The sequence below is a fragment of the Apteryx rowi genome, unplaced genomic scaffold (genome assembly GCF_003343035.1).
Source record: "Apteryx rowi isolate R43461 unplaced genomic scaffold, aptRow1 scaffold_585, whole genome shotgun sequence".
Taxonomy (NCBI): Eukaryota; Metazoa; Chordata; class Aves; order Apterygiformes; family Apterygidae; genus Apteryx; species Apteryx rowi.
The window spans coordinates 92,425-116,177 of NW_020450855.1; the positions used below are offsets into that span (position 1 = coordinate 92,425).

At 38.4% G+C, this 23,753-nt stretch overlaps 1 protein-coding gene across 1 annotated transcript in view; it reads right to left on the reverse strand.

Annotated features, from left to right (window-relative positions):
• DCDC2C (doublecortin domain containing 2C) overlaps positions 1–23,741 on the reverse strand; it is a 39,297-nt gene extending 15,556 nt beyond the window's left edge. Inside the window, exons 1-4 of the mRNA XM_026082606.1 lie at positions 23,443–23,741; positions 12,039–12,197; positions 11,768–11,803; positions 7,384–7,521 (exon numbers count right to left, since the gene is read on the reverse strand). Of these exons, the coding sequence (XP_025938391.1) occupies positions 7,384–7,521; positions 11,768–11,803; positions 12,039–12,197; positions 23,443–23,741 (632 nt within the window). The remainder of the gene's footprint in view (positions 1–7,383; positions 7,522–11,767; positions 11,804–12,038; positions 12,198–23,442) is intronic.
• Positions 23,742–23,753: the final 12 nt, after the last annotated feature.

A 23,753-nucleotide genomic window follows, 5' to 3' on the forward strand; every position in this document is an offset into this window, starting at 1 on the left:
GTCCAGTTCTGGGCTCCCCAGTACAAGAGGGATGTGGCACTACTGGAGCAAGTCCAGCGAAGGGCTACAAAGATGATTAGGGACTGGAGCATCTCTCTTATGAGGAAAGACTGAGAGAGCTGGACCTGTTTAGCTTGGAGAAGAGAAGGCTGAGAGGAGATCTTATCAATGTGTACAAGTATCTGAAGGGAGGGTGTCGAGAGGGTGGGACCAGACTCTTTTCAGTGGTGCCCAGTGACAGGATGGGAGGCAACGGGCACAAACTGAAACACAGACAGTTCCATCTGAACACGAGGAAAAACTTTTTCACTGTGAGGATGACAGAGCACTGGAACAGGTTGCCCCGAGAGGTGGTGGAGTCTCCTTCTCTGGAGATATTCAAAACGCGCCTGGATGCAATCCTGTGCAATGTGCTCTAGGTGACCCTGCTTGAGCAGGGAGGTTGGACTAGATGATCTCCAGAGGTCCCTTCCAACCTCAGCCGTTCTGTGATTCTGTGATTCTGTGACCTGAAGACTTCTCTGGAATGACCTACCAAAAACATGGCTAAGTGCAACCGTGCCTGATCCAAAAAATCTACAATCTCTAGTAGGTCTATTCCTATTTGATTGGGATTACATATTTTTCTGTATTTGGATTCTTTTTTTAAAAATTTATTTTATTTCAAGGTGCTGAAATCCCAATTTGGATTGGCAGTCCAAACTATGGGTTACGGCAGTAAGCCTTCCAGTTTCTTTCCATATCTGTCTCAACTGCTGCTGCAAGTGCACCTCTATACTAGTTATCCAATACGACAGCAAAGATAGAAACCAGAGAAGTCAGTATCTTCGCCTATAAAGGCTCTTCAAAAGTTCAGAAATTTTTAATTCTTTTTCTGGGCAAGATAACAAAAGACATCCACACCAGGCTTTCAGTTCTGTTAAACCAGACTATCTGTTAAATCTAAGTCAGTCTCTCAAAAATTTTGGTTCATCTACCTTTGTGCTACCTCCCAGATGTAAATTTCATAATTGCCAGTGCCAGTCCTCTTTGAAGAAGACTGAGAATGGGTTGTAATAGTCAGCTGCTACAAACTGTTAGATAAGGTTGTTTGCAGTTGCTGGTTGATGTAAATGAGTAATTACATTCGCTTCTCATTCTCCTTTCCTGGAGAAAACAACAATTTGTGAGCAATCTGAATCTTTCATGGACCTTGAAAGGTCAGTGTTTTAGAAAAAAAATTCAATGACCTAGTGTCTTAAGCAGTCGCAGTGCAAGTGAAAAAGGATGATGAAACCTTCTCAACCAGTAGAGAACACCTGTCTTCTCTTATCTCACATTAGCAAGTTTTCAAGGGCTCACTTAGTGAGCGTGCCTGTTCAAGAACTTCTTGCACCCTGACACTTACAAAGGATGCCTGCCAAACTAATGGAATCCCCAGCACTGGTCCTCTCCATCCACTGTCTCAGTGAAGACTATGCTCATGAAGAACCTACAGCAGATAGATCCTAATGATCCGTTATCTTCCATTTCATAAGAGGAAGGTGCCTCTTTACTCAAACTTGCATTCTTGCAAAAGGCAATCTATCTCTGGCATTTCCTTTAGATTGCATCTCTTCAAGCAGAAGCCATGCTGCTTTCTCTAGATAATGAGACAAAGCTAGGTCATCCTTTGAATTTTCTATTATTTTGTAACAGAGAAAGTAATCATAGTGATCGCTCAATTTTTACTCCAAGACTGCAGGAGGATTATTCCCTACACAATTCCCTGTTACAAAATCACTGGTACCACCAGTGTAGCACTACAAAGAGAATCTAGAATAGATAGGTGTTAAAGTGGCCTCCATTACCATTTTCAATGATACCTTCTTTTGAAAATATAGAAACACTCATTTGTTCAGGAAAAATTAATCCCTCTATTCACTTTCTACATCAGATGCTCCATTTGGAATACCAGTCTCTCAATCTAATTATTAAAGTCTGAAAGTCTACATCTATAAGGTCCAGCAATTGTTTTTTAAACACACACAATAATGATCTCCATGTGGAATTACCAAGGGAGAAAAAAAGGTTACATACTAAGTTAAACTGTGTTTTTAAGAAGACTGCTTGCCTACACAGATCTTCACTACTTGACCTCTCTCCCCATTCGCTGGAACAATTAGTGACGTGGAAGGTGTAAAGCCTATCTACAGGGACTGAGACAGCATATGTTACTTTCCAGATCCACATATAAGCAGAAATCATAAATGACAGGCAAAGAGTTCTGTAAAAGAACTATAACTACTATCATATACAAATGTGCCTTTATTATACAAGGAATGAAAAATATTTTTACTGGAAGTATATATCAAGTCAGAAATCTTGAGTGAGTGTCTAGACAGAACTTCAAGCTGTCATCTCATGAACATCAACTCACTGTGATCACAGAATCATAGTACAATTTAAGGTAGAAGGGACCTCTGGAGGTCATCTAGTCTGATTCCCTGCTCAAAGGAGGGCCAACATAGACCAGGTGCTCAGGACCTTGTCCATTTAAATTTTTACTGTCTCCAAGGATGAAAATTCCACAGCCTCAGGAGGCAACCTGCTTCAGTGTTTGACTACTCTCAGTGAAAATTTTTTCCTAACATCTAATCAGAATTCCCCATGTTGCAACTTGTGTCTGTTGTCCCTTGTCCTTTCACTGTGCACCTCTGTTAAGAATCTGGCTCCATCCTTCCTGCCCTCATAGCTGAAATCAGCAATGATGTCTCCCCTGAGCTTTCTCTTTTTAAGGCTGAACAAATCCAGTTCTCTCAGCCTCTTCTTGTACATCATGACCTTCAACTCCAGAATCATAGTATCATGGTAAAATAAGCTATCTCACCAGTCTTCAGGAAATGGTGACCTAAGCTAAATCAGAGCAAGATGGAATATACTTGATTATCCATTGTTAGAAGCATTGGTTGACAATTAGCTGCCCTTGGCTAACCCAAAATATGGCAAGGAGATTTGTGAAAACCCCTCATCTGGTCAGTGTAGCAGCAGAAAGCTCATTTATTATGACAAACATTCACCCTAAGAAAATTACGCTGAGGAATGAACACTAGCAGAAGAACACATTGGTTCAAATGAAAATAATGTACTGGTTTAGGTAGTAAATTAGGAGGTTGATACAGAACCGCAAAACAAAAGCTACAAAATCAATGAGTTGGTATTAGTACTTAATAACTGCCTTGTCCTCCAAAAGAAATATCAAAAGGTCACTTCCTTATAAAAGACCTAGCATTTGGTTCCCCATTTTGCTAGTGTAATTCCCCCCAAAATAATATGAATTGCAAATGAAATGCATTTATTGGCTGAAAGGCAAAATTCTGCAAATTGTGAAGGACTGCTTTAGATTTAAATTATATCAATGAGCTTTTAAGAAAGTGCCTAACAGTAAAAGTGATCTTAGTAGTTACAAGATCAATTGCAAACAATTGATATATTTTGATGGATGTATTCTTCAGTTTGGCAATACTATTATATTAAATTTGATCCACCAAAAAAGAAATAAGAAGCAATATCTGAAAGAACAAGGAGAAATACTGCTAAAACTAAAAGATAATATTATCACAAGGACAAATGGATACAAGTATGTCCATTAATATATTTAGGCTGGAAATCAGGTTTCTAACCACTGGGTCAGTGAAATTGTAGAATTGAAGCAGCAGAGCAAAAACACATTTTTCTTAAAATGGAACTTATTATTATTAACCATTATTAATCATGATTACTATTAACCATGATTATTATTGACCATGTCCTATGACATGGTTTCATAGGATGGTAGAGAACTGGTAACACTTGTTGCAGCCTCAGTGGGCAGCTAAATGTCTTTCCACTTGCTTTTGTTCAGCTGAGACGCCCATTCCTGAAAGAAAGCTTCTTTTATCACAGAGACCAAGAAATGTCTCCTGGAAGTTCTGCCTATGCACCCTGTTCAGTTTTATTGATATGACAGATGCTTAGAAAATTAAATACTTAAAGACACAGATACAAAGCCATTCTTTGATTAATAAAACTTTTTTATAATAGATGTAAACAGTTAGTACACTGTGGTATTCCTTCCAACTGTATTTTCATAAGAGTTTCTGCTTTAGAAAAGATGCTTCATGACTGAAGAATTTCATATGTTTAGGCAGCTAGAATGCAGGTGTTAGAAGGATTGGTCTGAGCCACTAAAATAATCACAGCTCCTTTTGAAGAAAGCCCAGATGGTCTACATCCATGTGTCCCTCATTTAGAAAGTATCAGATGGTTCATAAATTTTGGGGAAAAAAATTATTTGCTCAATATTTGCTCAGTACATAGGAAATATATAAGAAAGCAACTGTAGAAAACTGTGAAACTTTATGGTGTTCAATACTGGAATTTGCAGATATGAAGGTGAGTTTCATCAGACTAGGACATAACTAGTTCTCTTTGCTCACAGTATCAACTGAGAAAAATATATGACTGAAAATAGGTTTAGTACAGGTAAGACAAGTGGGTGTTTTGGCAGAGGTAATTTGCTTCACTATGGCTTCCCCCCCCCCCCAACAGATGCCTCTGCCCACAGATTTCCAGAATGATTTCCAAATTTCTGATTTCAGTGGAAGTAACATTTGTGTAGTGATAGACAGAAATATTTTACTTTACCTTCTACTGGACAAAAAAATAACTATTTTCATTAAAAATTAGTTTTTAACAATTATCCATGTATCTGTCTAGACCGATATAACATCTATACACATTAGTTTTTCACAACCATTCAGAAGCCTTGGTTAGAACAGAATATACCAGCTTATCTTTTGATAAACATATTACATCTGTAACTCCCTACTCTGTGATGCATGACAATTTAATTCCAGACAATTCAAGATGATAATCACTTTGTATAACACACTGAATGTAGGCTAAATTTAACATTACTACTACTCAATTATAGTATTTATATAAAAATCGGGAGGCTTCAGGAATTGCTAATAGAATTTTAAAAACAGTAGAAAATCAGTCAGTATCTAAATACTACCATTACAAGAAGTTGAAAGAAAGTTCAGTTTCCTAGGTTAACAAACATATCAATATGGACTCTTTTCAGTTTAGTAGTACTGAATTAACTATTATTAAGACAGGATTCATTTATATAATATAATGCATTTTTCTTGTTTTTTTTTTATTTTAATTTGCTGAAGCTATCACCTAACTGATTTCACCACAGCTAGAAACACACTCATGATATTGATTACAGAATTTCCTGGGGAGGACACAACCAGGGCCTCTTCAACTAATAAAACACATGTACACTGCTCATATGCCCAGTGTCACAACCCAATGACCTAGTCCTTTTATGAGCTCTAATATTCTAACACAACTCAGCAATTTTAAAGGAAAACTGAACATTAAAATAATAAAGTCCTAAAAACAGAACAACATATGGTGACGCAATAAAATCTCAAATAACTGCCAAAAAATAAACTCTCACCAAGTAAGAGAGCAAATGTAAGATCTGAAGAAAAAAGATGCATGCTGACAACCAGAAATATCCTAAATAAATAAAAACAATATGGGAGCATTACCCCTGACAAAACAATTAAATGTGGTACTTAACATCCAATCTACCTGGCAATTCTCAAGAGTGGCTGCTTTAGCATGTACCTAAACACTCCCATAAATTCTGCAGCACAGAGAGTCTTGTGCTGTCCATGTCAACAACTAGTGAATTTCAACTACAGAATATAAAAACTGTAATGTAAATATAAATAGAATATAGAATATAAACACTGTTCTGTCATTTTTATTGGGCCTATGCTTATTTTTTCAGATTATAAAATACACATAACTTAACAACTAATGTCCTGACACTTATTTCAAAAAAAAAAAAAAAAAAAAAAATTGAAATGAGTCCCCTGTGTATTACTGAGAAAAAGTTTGATAAGAACATAATGACTGAAAACATCTTTTCCTGGATCTAACCTACACGAAATCTTTCAGGCTCATTAGTCAATTTAAATGAGTAATCAGAAGTCATGCACTGTCAGTTAATTAGCCATTGACAATAATAATTGAGGAACTGTGTATGAAGTATAAAAATTAAAATGAAGTTGCAAGAATAAGAGAGGTTAAAAGTAAAAGCTGAAATACATTGTATGGTGACATTTTACTCAATATAATTTAAGTAGTTCTTCAATAGCATGGAAAATTATTGATACCTTTCTTTTCTTGATACAGTGACCAAAAACTCAACATGAAAATAGTAATAGTAAAGGTCTTTCGAAAATGCACAAATACTATCTACCTAATACATCAACTATATCTTCACAAACAGTTCAGACTAATCAACAACACACTACAGCAAGACTTCACCAGAAGTGCTAAATTCAGTAACTTCTAAGGCATGGAAACAATCATTCATCAGGAATGGATACTTGACACCTTATATTAAGAAGCATCTGTATTGAACTAAGATTCTTACCAAAATTATAGGAGAAAAATCAATATAATAGTTAAATTCAGTATTATATTTTCCCCTTCAATTTAAATAAAAAGAATCTGCAGGTGCTCCAAGAATATAATTCTGGAACAGTAATAGAAAATCTCTCTTAAATATGATTGACAATATATTTTAAAACATTCATAATAAATTGAAACATTAAAGCAAAGCACTTAAATACATTATTAAGTCTTTGATTTAAAATGAATCTAAGATAAAACAGAGTTAATAGCACAGAATACTTGCCGTTATATGCTAATGCTAATGACACAGGATACACTTCAATGTCCAAGAGAGGGTCAAGCCATGTCTTGTCTATGTTTTTGCATTCAATAATCCACAAATTAGCAATAATAATGCTCAAAATGGTAGCAAAGAAAGAACAGCATGTACATCACAATTTAAATTATCACCAAAGACAGGAACTTTTCAGTGAAATTAATTTCACTGTCACAGTACTCGAACTGAGAAATAAAAGAAATATTATACACAGGAAAACAAAAAAAAAAAGTAAAATCCATTTCTGGTAAGTGCTTTCACTCTGAACCAACAAAGTCAAACATACTACCAACAAAGTTATTAGTGAATTATATGCTTAAATGCTTATTTTGCAGCAGAGGCCAGTATTCGCTTCTTATGATTTTATATGCCTCAGTTGCAATCTAAATAGCTCTAGTCTTCTTCTGCAGTCAACAGAGAGAATACGGGCAGCTCCAGAAAGGGCAATTCATTCCACACAGTTGCATATTCTTCACTGAATCTTAGTAGATCTGAGAAAGGCTAAGTTCCTAATTCATGAGCTAATGATAAATGCCTAAAACTAGGTAGGAACATCTGGATTTATGTGTTCAGCATCCTGCAGGACTAAAGTATCTGACATGGGATTGTACCAAGAAAAAACTTACCACYGAACCTCTGATGGAACTCGAGGGGAACGCCAGTATGGTAATGGTTTGAAATTTTCTCTGCCCACTGCAACATAAAAATGATTATCTTCTAAACCATCTGAGCTATGCACTGCATGACCATCCAACATGTACAACCTGTTATCAAAAGAAACAGAAGGAATGTAAATGAGTAGTTCTATTACATGTATTATCCATTCAAATTGTATGTGCATATTACCTAGGACTCAAGCCACAGACTTTTGGTAGTCCTGTAGCAGTTCTCCTGTGGCTAAGCTCCCATCCCACCTCCACCATACATAGTGCCCCTCTCGCCTTCAGTACCCCCATTAAAATATGAGTACAATATAGGACATATAAGGGCTCCTGGAAGAAGCTCACCTCAGGCATATCAGTCCATATTTTCCAGTCAAGAAAAGACTGTCTGAAACTGCACAAATTTCCAACATACGTGTCTAGACTCCAAGGCAAATAAACTGATGATATGTGACAGAGATTCATCTCCTGACAGAAGGGGAGATCCGTCTCCTCTTTCATATAGAACATAGTAGGGGTAATCATCACTTAAACATTATGTCCCATGACATAGGGGAGAAGATTCCAGCACATTTTCCAAACCTTTCACATCTCAGAAATGTTGATATGTAAATGAGGCTTCACATCGGTTGAGCAGTATGGACCATAGGATGACTAAGATAAGCACCATAGCCATTCCTGCAGGAAGGTAGTACTGCATAGTACAACATGTAGTTCTGGTGGGATATATATCTTAAAGGTAACTTTTCACAAATGTTAATCAGGCACTATAACCCCTGGAAGGAGGTTGAGATCATATCCAGAATAGAGACTTACATCAACATCCTATTTGGTAGGTGTGAAGCCACATTTGACATATATACACATGCAGTCTAGCATAAAGAGTAATCTGGATGTAAAGGAGCGTGAGTTTCAGAGCTGCCAGACAAGCACTTGCAATTGTCTGAGACAGATCCACTCCAAGGAGTGAAATATTTCTTTCAGATCCTTAAGGGAAGATCTCCTACAGCTTGTTGCATTTCTCTGAGCATGCTGAAAGAATAAAGCCAAGTGGCTTGATTCACCACTACTTGCAACGTTACGAACCAGGCTTCATCCAGGGTTTTTTGATGCAGCATTCCTGATTTAAGTAATCCATTTTCCATACAGGCCATCTTATTAGAAGTCCTGTAATTGATCAAACTGTAGGAGTACTACAATGCATCCTGAAAGCCTGTTTGACATCGAAAACTGACACAACACAGAGGAGTAGAGAGGCCTCTCTGAATATGCCCTACTCTTTACATTTCCTGACAGCAGAGTTGAGCCTGCCGAGTTCTTTTAAAGTTCCTGCCACTGCAAGCAACTTCAGGGACAGGTATGAAACTAAGAAAACACATCCTGACTGAAGGATCTGGTAATGGCCACCCACTGCTAGATCAAAGCTTTAGGAAGAAAGGTTCATTCTAAAATGGCTTGTTGTATTTTTCATAAACAGAATGCAAGACTGCACAAAAACCTACAAAATGAGGAAGCAGAGTAAAATAACCATCAGATGGATGGTTCAGATGACTGGATGGATTAGTTCAGATGACTGAACTAATAAAAATTTTCATATCCAATAAAAAACGTAGCAACACAAGCAGCCAAGTTAACAACTGGGTGTCATAACAAAAGTATATGCCAAGCTGTGAAGCTTGGCTATTTAGACAGAATGCTGCCATCTGCAAGGACGTATTTAAGCACAGAATATCCATCTTCATTCAACTAACAGAGCCATCCGACACTGTCTTGAAAGATAAGGCAAGCCAGGGCTGAATCTGATAATCTCAGGATAGACCAAGTCTGGTTTCAAAATCTCTTGCATCCTTTTGTAAGGAGGCTCAGTACCTGCCTTTACTCCCAGATCCACTTTCAGAATAGACACTTAAATGCAAAGATCTGACAGAGACATCATAATAATACACCTCTTGAAAAGTTCCCCGAAGCAAACTAATCTGCCTTGTGAAGCAATGTCATGCTGAAAAACTGAAGACTTCTAACATCTGCAATTGGACTCCAAGCTTGATTCCTGTTGTAACCAGAAAGTATCTGTAATAGGGCCCTCTTCCTATARGATCAGCTCTAGCAACTCCCTTCTCCCTCTAGAAACTTTTTGATCTACTCATCTGGAGGTGGACTTGCAGGAGTCTCAAGTCCATCTACGGGAGCCAAAAGTACATCAATAGGCAAGGAGAATTTTGAGGGTGATGAAAGTGGACAATGTCTGTCATAGTTTGCATTGGCTCAGAAGACCTTTTATTATGCTAGCCTAGCTATTATGCTAGCCTTTAAGACACAATCATACACGCAAATCTCAGTTGTCTAATCAATGGCATCTAGTGCCATTGCAGATGCCTTATGGAATCTTGAGACACGCGGGGGGGGGACGACACCGGACATGGGACTCCTGAAACCTCATGTCACTCTGAAGCAGCAGATGGAGAACAGGCAGGATATACTAGGGGATCTCAAACAGCTGTCAATACCTGTAAGAATCTCTTCTCAGAAGTCTGTATGCTGGCAGCAATAACAAACTGTCCTGGTATGAAGATTCAATGATGTTGAAAGATGTCTCAGTGGCAAAGAAATAAAGCTGAAACAGTTTTACACAACAGGAAGCACAGAAAAGTGGCTTGATAAAGCCAAATGACTGTGGGGAACTGAAAGGAAAGCATATGCCATGCCTATTTTACAGTAGTATAAACCCCTGTAAAAGGAGGAAGGCTTGGGGCATATTCCAACTGCATTCTCCACTGCATTGTGTATAGGCAAATCATGGCAAGAAACACAGATGTACTAAAGTTGTCGGCATCTTAGAGGAAACGGTAGATGACTGAGGCAAGGCATTTTGAAAGGGCACCTGGGCTTGACCAGAGACTCAGTATGTGCCACAGAAAAAAATCACTGTAACCCAACTGTAATGCTGAGGATAAAAGATAGGAGATGAGGTGCATACTCTTCTCTTTTTTACTACATGTCACATATGGAGGAGATGGAGAAGGAATGCATCCCCACAGTGAATAACGATGCTAACAGCTCCAGCACTTGCACATATATACACTCTCTCAAAAGAGAAATAAATGTTATGAGATAAATAGAAGATTTTCAATGCTTCACAAAACCCTAATTCAAAAAAAATAAAAGGAGTACAATAACATGCTTATAAAATTCAGGTTCCAAACTAAAACATTAATTTAACAAGTCTACTCAGTCTGTAAGGCCTTGAACTATGTGAAGTAAGACAGTGAGAGACAGCCATATTTATAGAATAATACATGCTAAAGTTACAAAATGATTTCTACAAAGAAGTAATATTCTCTGTGGAAAGTAATGTGTTCACAAGCTGTAAATGTGTGCTTTAGTAGTTTGCAGTCCTGAATTCTTCAAATATTACTATGGATATGGAAGCAGAACAATTAATTAATTCTAAATAAGCACAGGTCCCAAGAGATATATGGGCAAATAATGTAACAAAGAAAACAGTTCAGTGTAAATTCCTTTTTTATTTGTAGCTTTCAAGAACAATTCTGCTGCCAGGTAAACACTTTCAACATAAGGATAGATCTCAACGAAACAGTTGTTTAGAAAGATGGTTGCTTCAGAAAGAATCATTGAGCCATTCTGAAGTTAAAATAAGATGGACATAATAACACCTGAAAGATTTCCACACCTTAAAAGTTTCAGCTAAGAGGACACTTTGAAGTGTAAGGATTCTGATACTTACAATTAGAGGAAAGGTCACATAAAGAAAAAGATATTTTATCAGTTTTAGATAGAAGATTTCTAAGCACAAAAGATAAAAGATTTCATTTATGTCCTGAGAAATTAAAAGCTTTATCTAAAAAGGTAGAACCCTTTTCTTTCTTCCTGCTTAATTTCTCAAGTGATATACTGCAAGCTCACTCATTTGTGACTTACCCGTATATTTTTGTTTACAAACTGAATACAATCAAAAGTAAATAATCATTAATAGAAACAGCTGACTCAAGAAGAAATCTGTCTGAACTTGCATCACAATTTTAAATTTTAAATCCCATTTCACAATTGAAACAGCATTTAATCTTGTTTTTACTACATTAACACTTGCCCATTTAATCTTATTGACCTATCTTGCACAGCTATAAGAATCTCTTCCATGATTTCTATAGTCTTGTACATTAATTGCTCTAGTTTACTAGGACGTCCACTTCTTAAACTAAAATATAGCATACACCAATGTTCTGGAAATATCAGACCAACTGCTACTAAATAAGAGCAAGATATACCAGGTCATGTCCTCATGCTCAGTATTATATGATTACATATTAGTTGCATTCATGGTTCCAGCTGGCTGCAAACATGGACTCTGTCAACGTATGATTGTCTGCACCATGGCCACACACAAAGAAAAAAAGAAATATACATTTTAAGGATTATTAACTCTCAGAAGCTTGAAAAAATCCTGCTTTTGATAACTAGCTTCTTTATATATTGCTAATCAAACAGTGGAACACCATAATCTGATGTGTGCTATGTGAATGATATATGAATATAAAGAGTGATAAACTGCCAGACTGAGCATTTTTATTGGGCATATTAAATTAATCACTGTTTCTTACCTGTGAACAGYTCCTGAACGAAGAAATATTTTTTCATTAATTAGGGCAAGGACACAATTCCAGTTTTTCAGAGTAAACCTGGGTATGATAAATTTTATAGGTGGCTTGATCATCTCTCCATTGGTGAAAACACTGCCAAAAGTCAAAGAAGGTATCTTTCTTTAGTAAAGGAAGTAATAAAAAACAGAAAGACAAAATGTATCAATTTGACAATATGTGGTAGCCTGCATAATGATTAGTATTGCCAGTTGGATTTCAACAGTTCATTTTAAATCTTAATCTATTTCATTCAACTTTAAAACTCATTCATAAAATTATAGGATTGTATCCTTAATATGCTTCTATCTTACATGATGGATGAGTCAACAGCAAAATATATTGTCCTTTAGACTTCAGTTACTTTGTCTCTGTGTTATCCAAAGATATCCTCATGATCCCCAGCACAAATGAGCACAAATGAGTAGTCAGCATTTATGAAGGGGACATTACGCTTCACCAACCCAATAGCCTTCCATGATGAAAAGACTAGCTCGGAGGATGAGGGGAGACAAATGGATATTGTTTATCTTGACTTTAGCAAGGTTTTCAACACTGTCTCCCATAACATCCTCATTGACAAACTGATGAAGTATGGACTAGATAAATGGACAATGAGGTGGGTTGAAAATTCGCTGAACTGCAGGCTCCAAGGGTTGGGATCAGTGGCACAAAGCCCACCTGGCGGCCAGTTTCCAGTGCTATGCCCCAGGGGTCAATACTGGGGTCAGTACTGTTTAACATCTTCTCTAATGACCTAAATGATGGGACAGAGTGCACCCTGAGTCAGTTTGCAGACAATGCAAAACTGGGAGGAACGATTGCTACAGCACCACCAGTGGTTGTGCCACCATTCAGAGGGACCTCAACAGGTTGGAGAATGGGCCAACAGGAATCTCACAAAGCTCAACAAAGGGAAATTCAAAGTCCTGCACCTGGGGACAAATAACCCCAGGCACCAGTAAAGGCTAGGGGACAACCAGCTCAAAAGCAGCTTTCCAGAAAAGAAGCTGGGGGTCCTGGTGGACAACAAGTTGACCATAAGCCACCAATGTGCCCTTGTGGCAAAGAAGGCAACAGCATCCTGGGCAGCATTAGGAAGAGTGCCAACAGCAGGTCGAAGGAGGTGATCCTTCCTCTCTATTCAGCAATGATAGGGCCACATCTGGAGCGCTGTGTTCAGTGCTGGGCCCCCCAGTACAAGAAAGACATCGACATACTGGAGCAAGTCCAGTGAAGGGCCACAGGGATGATGAAGGGACAGGAGCATCTGACATATGAGAAGCTGAGAGAGCTGGGACTGTTTGGCCCAAAGAAGAGAAGGCTTGGGGGGATCTCATCCATGTATATAAATACCTGATAGGGGGAAGTAAAGAAGACGGCACCAGGCTCTTCTCAATGGTATACAATGGCAGGACAATAGGCACAAATTGAAATACAGGAAATTCCACTTAAACATAGGAAAAAAATTTTTACAGTGAGGGTTGTCAAATAGTGGAACAGGTTACCCAGATACATTGTGGAGTCTTCATCCTTGGAGAAATTCAAAACCTGATTGGGCATGACTCTGGGCAACATACTCTCTGACCCTGCTTTCAGCAGGGGTCTGAACTAGATGATCTCCAGAGGTCCCTTCCAACATCAGCTATTCTGTGACTCTGCAATTCTGTGATCGGTAGTACACTCTCTAAACCATGTCTTATTTACACATTTTTTCCTTTTTCTTTTTTCTCTTCTTTCAACATAGACTCTTCTCCCGACTCCTGATTACACTTAATCAAGAGAAGGATGCTTAGATTGCTTTCATCTTCTGCATTGACTAAAATCTCCTTATTAACAATTACATTGTCCCATTTAAAAAAAAAAGGCCACCTTCCTCAGCCTATAGGATTACGCCTCCTTTTCGTTTGAATTTCTTCACTTCTTTCTATTACCCCAAAAGTTTAAGTTTCTTCTATACCTTCTGAAGATTCTCCGCAACTCACAACTTGTTCATACATTATTTCATACACTTCATACAATATTTACCTTTCCTGTCACTAATGACACCAATCTTAATATTCAATTTACCTAATTTTCACTCAATAAATCTGTTCGCTTTTTTGGCATTGCATCTTACAGCTGAAAATTCCTCATGGAGTTTCACCTATTACATTTTTTCTAATAAATAATTCTCTAATAACAACTTACACCTTAACATCACAACACGTGACACAGCAAAGATATCTAATACATGCAAACATTTCAACTACATTGTACTATTTATAATTGTTACCACAAGTTCAATCTTCTGTTATACCCAGTCTCTCCCTCAAAACAACTATGATGCCATAGAAAGCTAGTTACAGCCTAACATAGCTGAGAAGCTGATCCAACTTGCAACATAAGAAAAAGTAACTGACTATTAGTACAGCATTTTGGTAACAGGTTACCTTGTTTTGTGACAGGAAAAAAGGGATTGTACAGAAGCCAGCCCTGAAAAATCTACAGCTACAGAAAAAACTGTTTCAAAAGAGGATTTTCAGTCTAGGTTGAAACTAGCTATTTCACACTGACAGTTGTGCAAACCTGCTCTAAGGTGCTTTAGAAAGTATCTTGTGTACCTTCTTCTCCACCAACTTTTAATAATCATCCATGTAAATCAAATATGAATCTGAAACTGCTTCTGTGTAGCATTAGGGACTTAACATAATTTAAACAGCATAAAATCCAATTAATTAACATTTATTAATTTAATAATTCTTTATCCAGATAAGATTTAAATGCTCAGTATGGAACAGCTTTCTCTCTTCCTTTTCTTTTGTAACTGCCAATGAAATACTTTGTTATTTGAAAATCAGGTGAACACATTTTACGTTTTAATCACCCATGTAGCTTCAAAGCGCCATAATACAACTTCTTATATAGGTAAAAACACTGTGGCAAGCAAAATGCTTTTCAAGAACATGTATTCAAACTTTTTTAAGATGAAAAAAAAAAGAGCCTAAGACAAGTCCTAGCACAGTGTGTCAAGTTTCAGCCAAGAGCAAATATTTATGTCTGGATGCCGCTTTAAAACAACATCTTGAAATAATAAAGGTTGTATTTGGAAAGAAGTTTGGGGCCATCTAGTGGAACTTTCAGTATATTAATATAAAGCCTGGGGATTATACACTGAAATAAAGCATTCAATTTGCCAAAAAAAATTTATCCCATTCATTATTTTGAGAAATTATTTTCTCAAATATACTGTAAGTAGACACAATTTTTGTAGATCAAATATAAAAAAAAAATTAAACTTACTATCATTATGAACTATAAAAGTGCAGAATAATCCTCTGAGGGATGATTTAGAAACTTCATCCCTAGAAACATATAAATCTAGACTAAGCAAAGAAAATATATTGTAGAGTACAAGGCATGGCAGCCATTGGAATGAATTACATGACCTGAAGAATCTTTTGCATCCTTAAATTCTGTTATCTTAATTTGCCTATGGAAGACATACAGTGTTCGTGAATTATTTAATAAAATAAACACACTTTTCCTTAAAGGAGCAATTCAGCACATATATAATGTCAGGGATGCTCTTCAATTTACATTTTTAATCTTAACTCTTTATTTTGACATTGGAATTATGTATGATGGCTTTCTATTTATTTCTGGGTACAATTTAAAGATTATTGGCTTTAACCAGCAAACCCTGCAATAGGATTTATCATGATTGCTTCAAAGATCTCTACAATACAGTTCCAGATAAGACCACACAAAGCTTTGAGAATAACAATCTACTTGTATACACGAAGAATACATGCCACTTTCAGTGTTGTCTTCAACACAGAACTAATTTTACATTTCCGCTTGTCAGAATCCAAGTCTACTGATTCTCAATTAATGATGCAAACACATTTATTTTCCAGAGCTTTTCCCGTAGCAGACAGGCTGTTATGTGGATATCATAGAAAAGGTCATATAAGAAAGGTTTAACTTAAGGATGACCTACCAAAATCTGCAGAGCCTTTTGATCTCTCTGTTTTTGCAACTTGTTATAACTACATGTATGTGCACACTGTCACAACAACCTGAATCATTAGTAGATAAGTTGAAACTGAATTAAAAATCAGATAATCAACATTTACAAACTTCTAGTAGTAGCCCTTCTCTGGTTTGAATGCTCTTTGAATGCACTTTGAATGCTCATCATTTTAAATAACAGCTGTTCTGTTAAATAAATCTTAACATAACATTCTAGCATTGAGACGTGAAGTATTATTATCTTTTCTGCTTCATATTCAACACTTAACTCCCCCATTCTTGCACAGTTGAACTGCTCTGGTCTTGCTGTGTAGGAAGCATCACATCTCCAAAGGAGGTGACATTGCTTGAGTTTTGTAATACACATTACTTAAGCAATGGAGCTTGTTGGTAAGAACAGTATCCACAGCACACCCTTTCCTGTGCCCAGTGAGGGTGACCTGAGACACATGGAACAGAAGCATGGTTTATCATTCTGGTTTATTATTCTGACAGAGTTTATAGAATACAGGACATAAATCTATAAGAAAACATGTTTCGTTAGCAGCTAACAGAATTATTGCTCATATCCTCCATTCATGAACCACTACTGTTTTACAAATCTCTGTGATGCTTTATGATTCCAATAGATTTTTTTCTAATAACCCCTGGAATAAGTGTAATTTTATCATGTTATCTATGATGTACACATTTTGTATCATATAATAGTTTGGAATATTATATTTTTTTGGTTGTTTTTCACTAGCACTAAACAATTACGGACACAACATATTCTGTCATTCTCACCTCATTTCTTTTTTCCTTAAGAATACTTGGGGAAAAAACTGGCATACTGTTATATCATCCAAACAATTTAAATCAGTAGGATTTATGAAGTATGTAAATACAGACAGAATTTGACCATTCTGAATTACGCTTGGTATACCAGAGTTTCACTACAAACATTTAGCTTTTAACTGAACATAGACAATTGGGAGTTTGTATATACTACTAGAGTAGAAAACTTAAAACCAAATGTAAATGGTTTATAACACACTTACTTGATATTATGTGGCTTATTAGAGATACATTGCCATCTGGAAGGCACATGGATAGTACTATGAACTACTGGTTTAATCTGCAGAAAAAATAAATCATACATCATTAGCTGATGCAAGATGTTTAAAATATTTTATTCTCACAAGCATTCCTTAAATATAAACACTAGTTGCAGTTTCAAATGCTATTTTTGTTCAGTACAATATGTCACATAATCATTATTTTGGAAAATCTGTCATACTTGAAAAATACCAAGATTTTCACTGTTCTGTGTCTTCTGTCCTAGAGAACCTGCGTCATGTTCATTCACCATTTGTCCAAAAGAGGATTCTGTTCCAAAGCGACTGACACAATTTAATCAACCAGAGAAGTCATCGTCAAATGGCCTGATAAGCTCTCTCCCTTGAGAAAACAAGCTGCTGCCACAGCATTTCCAATACTTGCTAAGCTAAGAGGTGAAAAATTGAGACTTGGAAACAAAAAGGATTTCCCACACAGGAGTCCAAACCAAAATAAAGACCTAAACATTTATAGTAAGTAGGCCAGTAATTTTAAAACCTGTTTTCCCCGCTGAAACTGAAAAACAGACATTCCTGGCAACATTTTGTTCTAGTTTATGCCATATAAAGCCCTCTTCACATCATTAATGATGCTGGTGATTATAAACTTTTATGTAACTTTGATCTATTCATCCAATGCCTACAACAACAGCAAATAATAGAATCTGATCAGACTAAACCCAGTAATAACTGTCATTATCTTACTCAGTTTCACACCCATCTCTATCACACAATATGGAAGTATTTGGTTTTGGAGCTGTACACAAACAATTCCCTTGTACCCCCAGAGTGTTACTTTCACTCTTTCACACCCCCTTCTTCCTTTGATCTGACAGCAACATATGTTCTGTGATGAGGAACCAGTAGGGACAAAGATTTTGCTGCTAGTGTTAATGGCAAAAGTAGGAAAGCATAAATCCTCTCTCCAGCTTAAAGATGTAAAAGCTGTAAGCGCAGTGGAAAAATAAAAGGTGCTAAGAATCAGTTAGTCAGAGATCTTCCCTGATGGGATTCTATCAGCAAATGTATAAGGCAAGGAGATGGTTAGACACAAAAATTCACAATATCCATTTTAACTTTCATTTCATATTTAGCCTTTAATCAGCCTCACTGGCTGTATCTATACCAACATACTAAAAAGGTCCAGGGATCTGAGGACATAAGGCACAGAATGGCTCATATCCATACCTAAACTCTCTTCATGGGATATTCTATACTGCTCATAGGAAATGCTAACCTCAAAGGACACTGGGAGAGTGCCAGCTGGCATTGGCCAAAAATGTGTCAGGGACTACACTAAAAAATGAAAAATTTTGTTTTACCATATGTCAGGGCTCAAGCCCACACCCTGGCCCTGTCCATACTAGTATGAAAGTGGCCACTGAGTACTGTTACTGTTCTTGATGGAGTATATATTAACTACTGTTGATAAGCTGCAATTTTTTTCTTTTTAGTCCTCTTATTTCCATTATAGCTATGAATTTTCTAGATGAAAAGAATATTTCTGGAGCACAACAAAGCTCTTAGACTGGTCAAATACTGTGGAACAATGCATCACAAAGTCCTGGTCTCACAAGTCCCATCCAGACAGGGACTTGCTGCATCTATACTAGTGAACGAAACAGCGACACCACCTATTCTCCAACCCCAGCACCACTTAACAATATCTGACTATTCCATAATATTAAGCTCACTTAGTCTCCAAAACACAGTTCATGCCTATTTTGAATGGTCTCTGGCCCATTCTAACTTCCAACTGTGACTGTGAATTGCTGTACAAGTTGGTCCAGGCCAAAAGCATGTCAGGGACTGTCCTAAAAATTTAACAGTATAGATTATCAAGAGCCAGTACTCAAACATGTTCTGGGAGACTGTTTAACATACTAGTAAAGATTCAGTCAGAGGGAAATATGCTCTGGCATTGTGTAATTGAGCACTACAGCCATCACATACAGATCTCCTTCTGTTCATGATCTTGGTGTTCTTTCAATGGAAGAGAAGGTACAAGAAGAGGAGAATAAATACATAGGTCTCATCATGATATACAGCCAGGACACAGCTGGAGTGACCACCCCAACCCAAGAACTGGTGGTCCCAGGTACGTAAGTCGTCCTCTCTCTAATCACTTAGATCCAGTCTCTGCTTTAAGTCTATATACATGAACAAACAGAATTTGCTTCTAAATACTATTTGATGAGGAGAAAATAATAAAATATAGCAAAAGTGGCACTTTCAGAGTGATATTCTCTACTGCCAAAACAATATTAAAAGTATGGCAATAAAAAGCTGTACAAAGAAAAGCACTGTTATCCAAATTACATGCAAATGTTTGTTTCATTACAATAGCTTTGATAATGTAGATTCAAGAATACAAGTTCACTGTTGGTCTTTTATTCACAGTAATTAAAATGTGATTTTAAATACGTTTTACTATAGCATTTTAGAGACTTGGATTTTATTAATTTATATCTAAGATATACCAAAGTGATAATCCAAAATTTCAAGAAATAACCTTCTTATATATAAGTTGCCTGGGACTAACTCTGTTTTCCAGTTTACTTTCAGTAAAAATAGAACAAATTCAGTGAAGCCAGCAGCTTAGCCCAGTTCATTTTCATTGTATTTTACTATGAATGTAATGACAGAGGGAAAAAATAACTATTGAAAATCTCTGTTTTAAATTGAGTTCCAATTATAATACAAAATGTAGAATTTTACCTAAGGCCTTTCCCATTTAACTTTTATGAACCCAAAGCCTATTTGCGTTCAGTGCCGTATGACAGATCCCATGCAGGAGGATAATCACTAGGTCTAACTGGCTAAGCATGCCCAAAGGCACCTCTATATTGTACGCAATCTGTACCACATTGACTGAGACTAGGCTGCACTGCAAATGTACAGTAAGACTGCACTCAAAATCAAACATTCAGTGAGACATCACTCATATCTAGTGGTTGGACTCTGCATTATCTGCACAGGGACACGACTTAACAAAGCATATATTGGACTCATTATATACATGATACTGTACAGACTTACTCTGTGTATACACATACAATACTCAGGGCTTCCTGTATGCCTAAAATTGCCCTCCTTATGTTTCCTTTAATTCCAGCATAAGTCTTTTATACCACTTAAGACCTATTTTGAGGATTCAAATGGGACTTAAATAGGGCACATATTTTCATTTTATCTGTTATGTCTCAGACAATAAAGAGTTATCATAATGATAAACACAGCAGAGATGTGGCAATGCGAATGTACATCTTGCGGGTCAAACTGCCAAAAATGACTAAGAAAGGATATGCAGTTTAGCATCCCTGCATCTATATCAATACTGGCCTCAAAAACTTGCTATAGTAAATGGATATCATACAGTTAAAACCCATTCTGTTTTGCAAAATAAGAAGTTACAAAAATGGGCTATATATATTCCATGCGATCAAGCCTTATTAGATATAGGTTTATGACCGTTAGGTTTTAATTCTGAACTTTTCTCATCCTCTGTTCCTGTTCAAATTCAAATAAGCTAGCTTAATGCCTATGTGGTCTAAGAAAACCTCTCTGACTTCAGAGTGGAATAGAACATGGAAGGCCTTACTTGGCCAGCATAAGTTTCAGGTGAGATGAAAATCATCAGAGATCAGAGGTGACAGCAGTGCCTGAATCACCCAAATAAACTGTGAGCCTAGCCATGCTGTATTTTGGACAAAGTAGGAAAAGAGATGGGAAATTTACCCAGCTAAAGCCAAAGGTTCAGGGGCAGGTCACACAAGCTGTATGAACATAGGCCATCTCTCAGCATAGATATTGGTCTTGGTATAACTGATTCTTCTTTGATCCTTAGCTGAAGGAAGATAGTGAATAAACTCTTGAGGTTCTGTCCAGGCCTATTTATTATGTTTCTGTGATCAAGAGTATTGATATGCTCAGCAGACAGTGCAACTCACTACCAATAACTTGTCTGGACTAGATGATCTCCAGAAGGCCCTTCCAACCTCAACTATTCTGCGTGACTGTGTGATTAACTGCTAAATCGGTGTATTATAGCTAATGCTCTCTGAACTACTACTTGCACAGGCTACTGCAAAGAGTATAGAAGTGTAATAATTACTCTTAATTATGAACAATTCAGAAAATAATTTATTGTCAGTCAACTGTTAATTAAATAGACAATATAAACAAAGGAAAATTATGAGAAACTGCAAGATTAACGTATCTGTGTATCAAAATTTAGGATAATGAATATCTGGCATATTGACACTACTGCCATACCATATTCCTGCACCTGGGGAGGAATAACCCCAKGCACCAGTACAGGTTGGGGGTTGACCTGCTGGAAAGCAGCTCTGCGGAGAAGGACCTGGGAGTGCTGGTGGACACCAAGTTAAGCATGAGGCAGCAATGTGCCCTTGTGGCCAAGAAGGCCAATGGTACCCTGGGGTGCATCAGAAAGAGTGTTGCCAGCAGGTCGAAGGAGGTGATTCTCCCCCTCTACTCAGCCCTGGGGAGGCCACATCTGGAGTACTGCGTCCAGTTCTGGGCTCCCCAGTACAAGAGGGATGTGGCACTACTGGAGCAAGTCCAGTGAAGGGCCACAAAGATGATTAGGGGACTGGAGCATCTCTCTTATGAGGAAAGACTGAGAGAGCTGGGCCTGTTTAGCCTGGAGAAGAGAAGGCTGAGAGGAGATCTTATCAACGTGTACAAGTATCTGAAGGGAGGGTGTCGAGAGGATGGGGCCAGACTCTTTTCAGTGGTGCCGAGCGACAGGACGCGAGGCAACGGGCACAAACTGAAACACAGACACTTCCATCTGAACACGAGGAAAAACTTTTTCACTGTGAGGGTGACAGAGCACTGGAACAGGTTGCCCCGAGAGGTTGTGGAGTCTCCTTCTCTGGAGATATTCAAAAYGCGCCTGGATGCAATCCTGTGCAATGTGCTCTAGGTGACCCTGCTTGAGCAGGGGGGTTGGACTAGATGATCTCCAGAGGTCCCTTCCAACCTCAGCGATTCTGTGATTCTGTGAAAGCATAAACATGTTTTATCAGTCACTCAGGATTTGAATTCAAATGACTGAATTCTGTTTTGCAGCAGTGAATCAGTTCTAGCACTGGCTAAAAAAAGGCCACTGCTCATCTTTGTTGCTCCAGTTTCCCCAAACAGCAGTAAGAGCAATGGATGCACGAAGCTGATGAGGCTCTTCACTATTTCTCCTGTACTCAAGGCTCTTCAGAGCAACAGTAAAACTGAATAAATCTTACTGGTTTTAACTACCTCTCTCAGCAAAACAGAAACATAAAAGACTGTAGTTGTCTGTACATTTGAGAAGATAATTCATAATTTGCACAGACATTCAGGATAAAACATGTAACATCCTAAAAGCTCAGTGAGCTTTTTTGCTGTAATTTACTGTCCACTGTGAGTACCACTGCCCTCACCGGCAAAAAAATCAAAGCTTTGTTTCTCTGCTATTGATAGCCCCAACGTACAGATTTGCCTTTCCAGAGCAGGAGCATCTACACTGTATCTCTACCAATGTTATAGTGTTCCATATGATAGCAGACTGAAAATACAATAGTAGATTAAAGTCAGCACTGAACAGCTTTACAGGGTGATGAATTAATTACAGTAAAAAGAAAGAAAAAAACTTTGATCTGCACTATTTCCCAGAGGAGCAGGTTGGCTGAGTAAAGCTTAGGTGCCTTCTTCAATAATCAGTTTGCCTTTTTATTGTAAAGTGTGGTAGAGAAGTGTATTTTTATACCTCCTTTTCTTCACTCTTCCTTTTGCATTTTCAAGTGCATTTTAGCTGATACATGATAACTTACAACAAAATCCTGACAATGGTAAGGCAATTTATGACTAAACTGGTAAAGATAAGGAAGAAGTACGTTGACTGTTAAACTACAAACCACCCAGTGACAAAAAATAATTCCTGCACTTAAGTAAGTAGGGACCATCATCCGCCGCCACGCGGAGAAGGGCTGCGGGCCCACTCTTTGCAGGGGACGTCTCCGCAAGCGGCACCGCAGTCCAGGAACGAACAGCTACAACCACGGCCAACACTGCAGCGAGCCAGCGCAGGTTTGGCGCGCGCGCCCTCTCCTTCCTTGCCGGCCCGGGGTGGCCCTCGCACGCCCGCGGGCCCGGGCGCCACGCAGCCCCCTGGGGCCTCCGCTCCGGGCCGCGGGGCCCCCGCAGCCGGGAGGGGCTGGGCGGGGGGCAGGCCGGGCCGGTGGCCCCCTACTTACTGCAGCTTCTTAAACTTCTCCAGCCCGGCGGCCACGTATCTGCCGCCCTGCTCGAGGTCGCCCAGGTCGCGGAGGCGGCGGCCCCGGCGGGGGGCGTAGAGCGCCCGCACGCCGAAGGGCGCCGCCACCGCCTCGCTGAGCTGCGCCAGCAGCGCCTCGAAGGTGGCCGCGTGCCGCCGGTTGATCACGAACTTCTTGCCCGGGTAGAAGGGGTCGCCGTTGAGGGAGGCGAGCACGGTGCGCGCCGGCGCCAGGTCGGCGCGGCTGCAGCCCGGCGGCGGGGCCGGCGACGCGACCATGGTGCCCCGCTG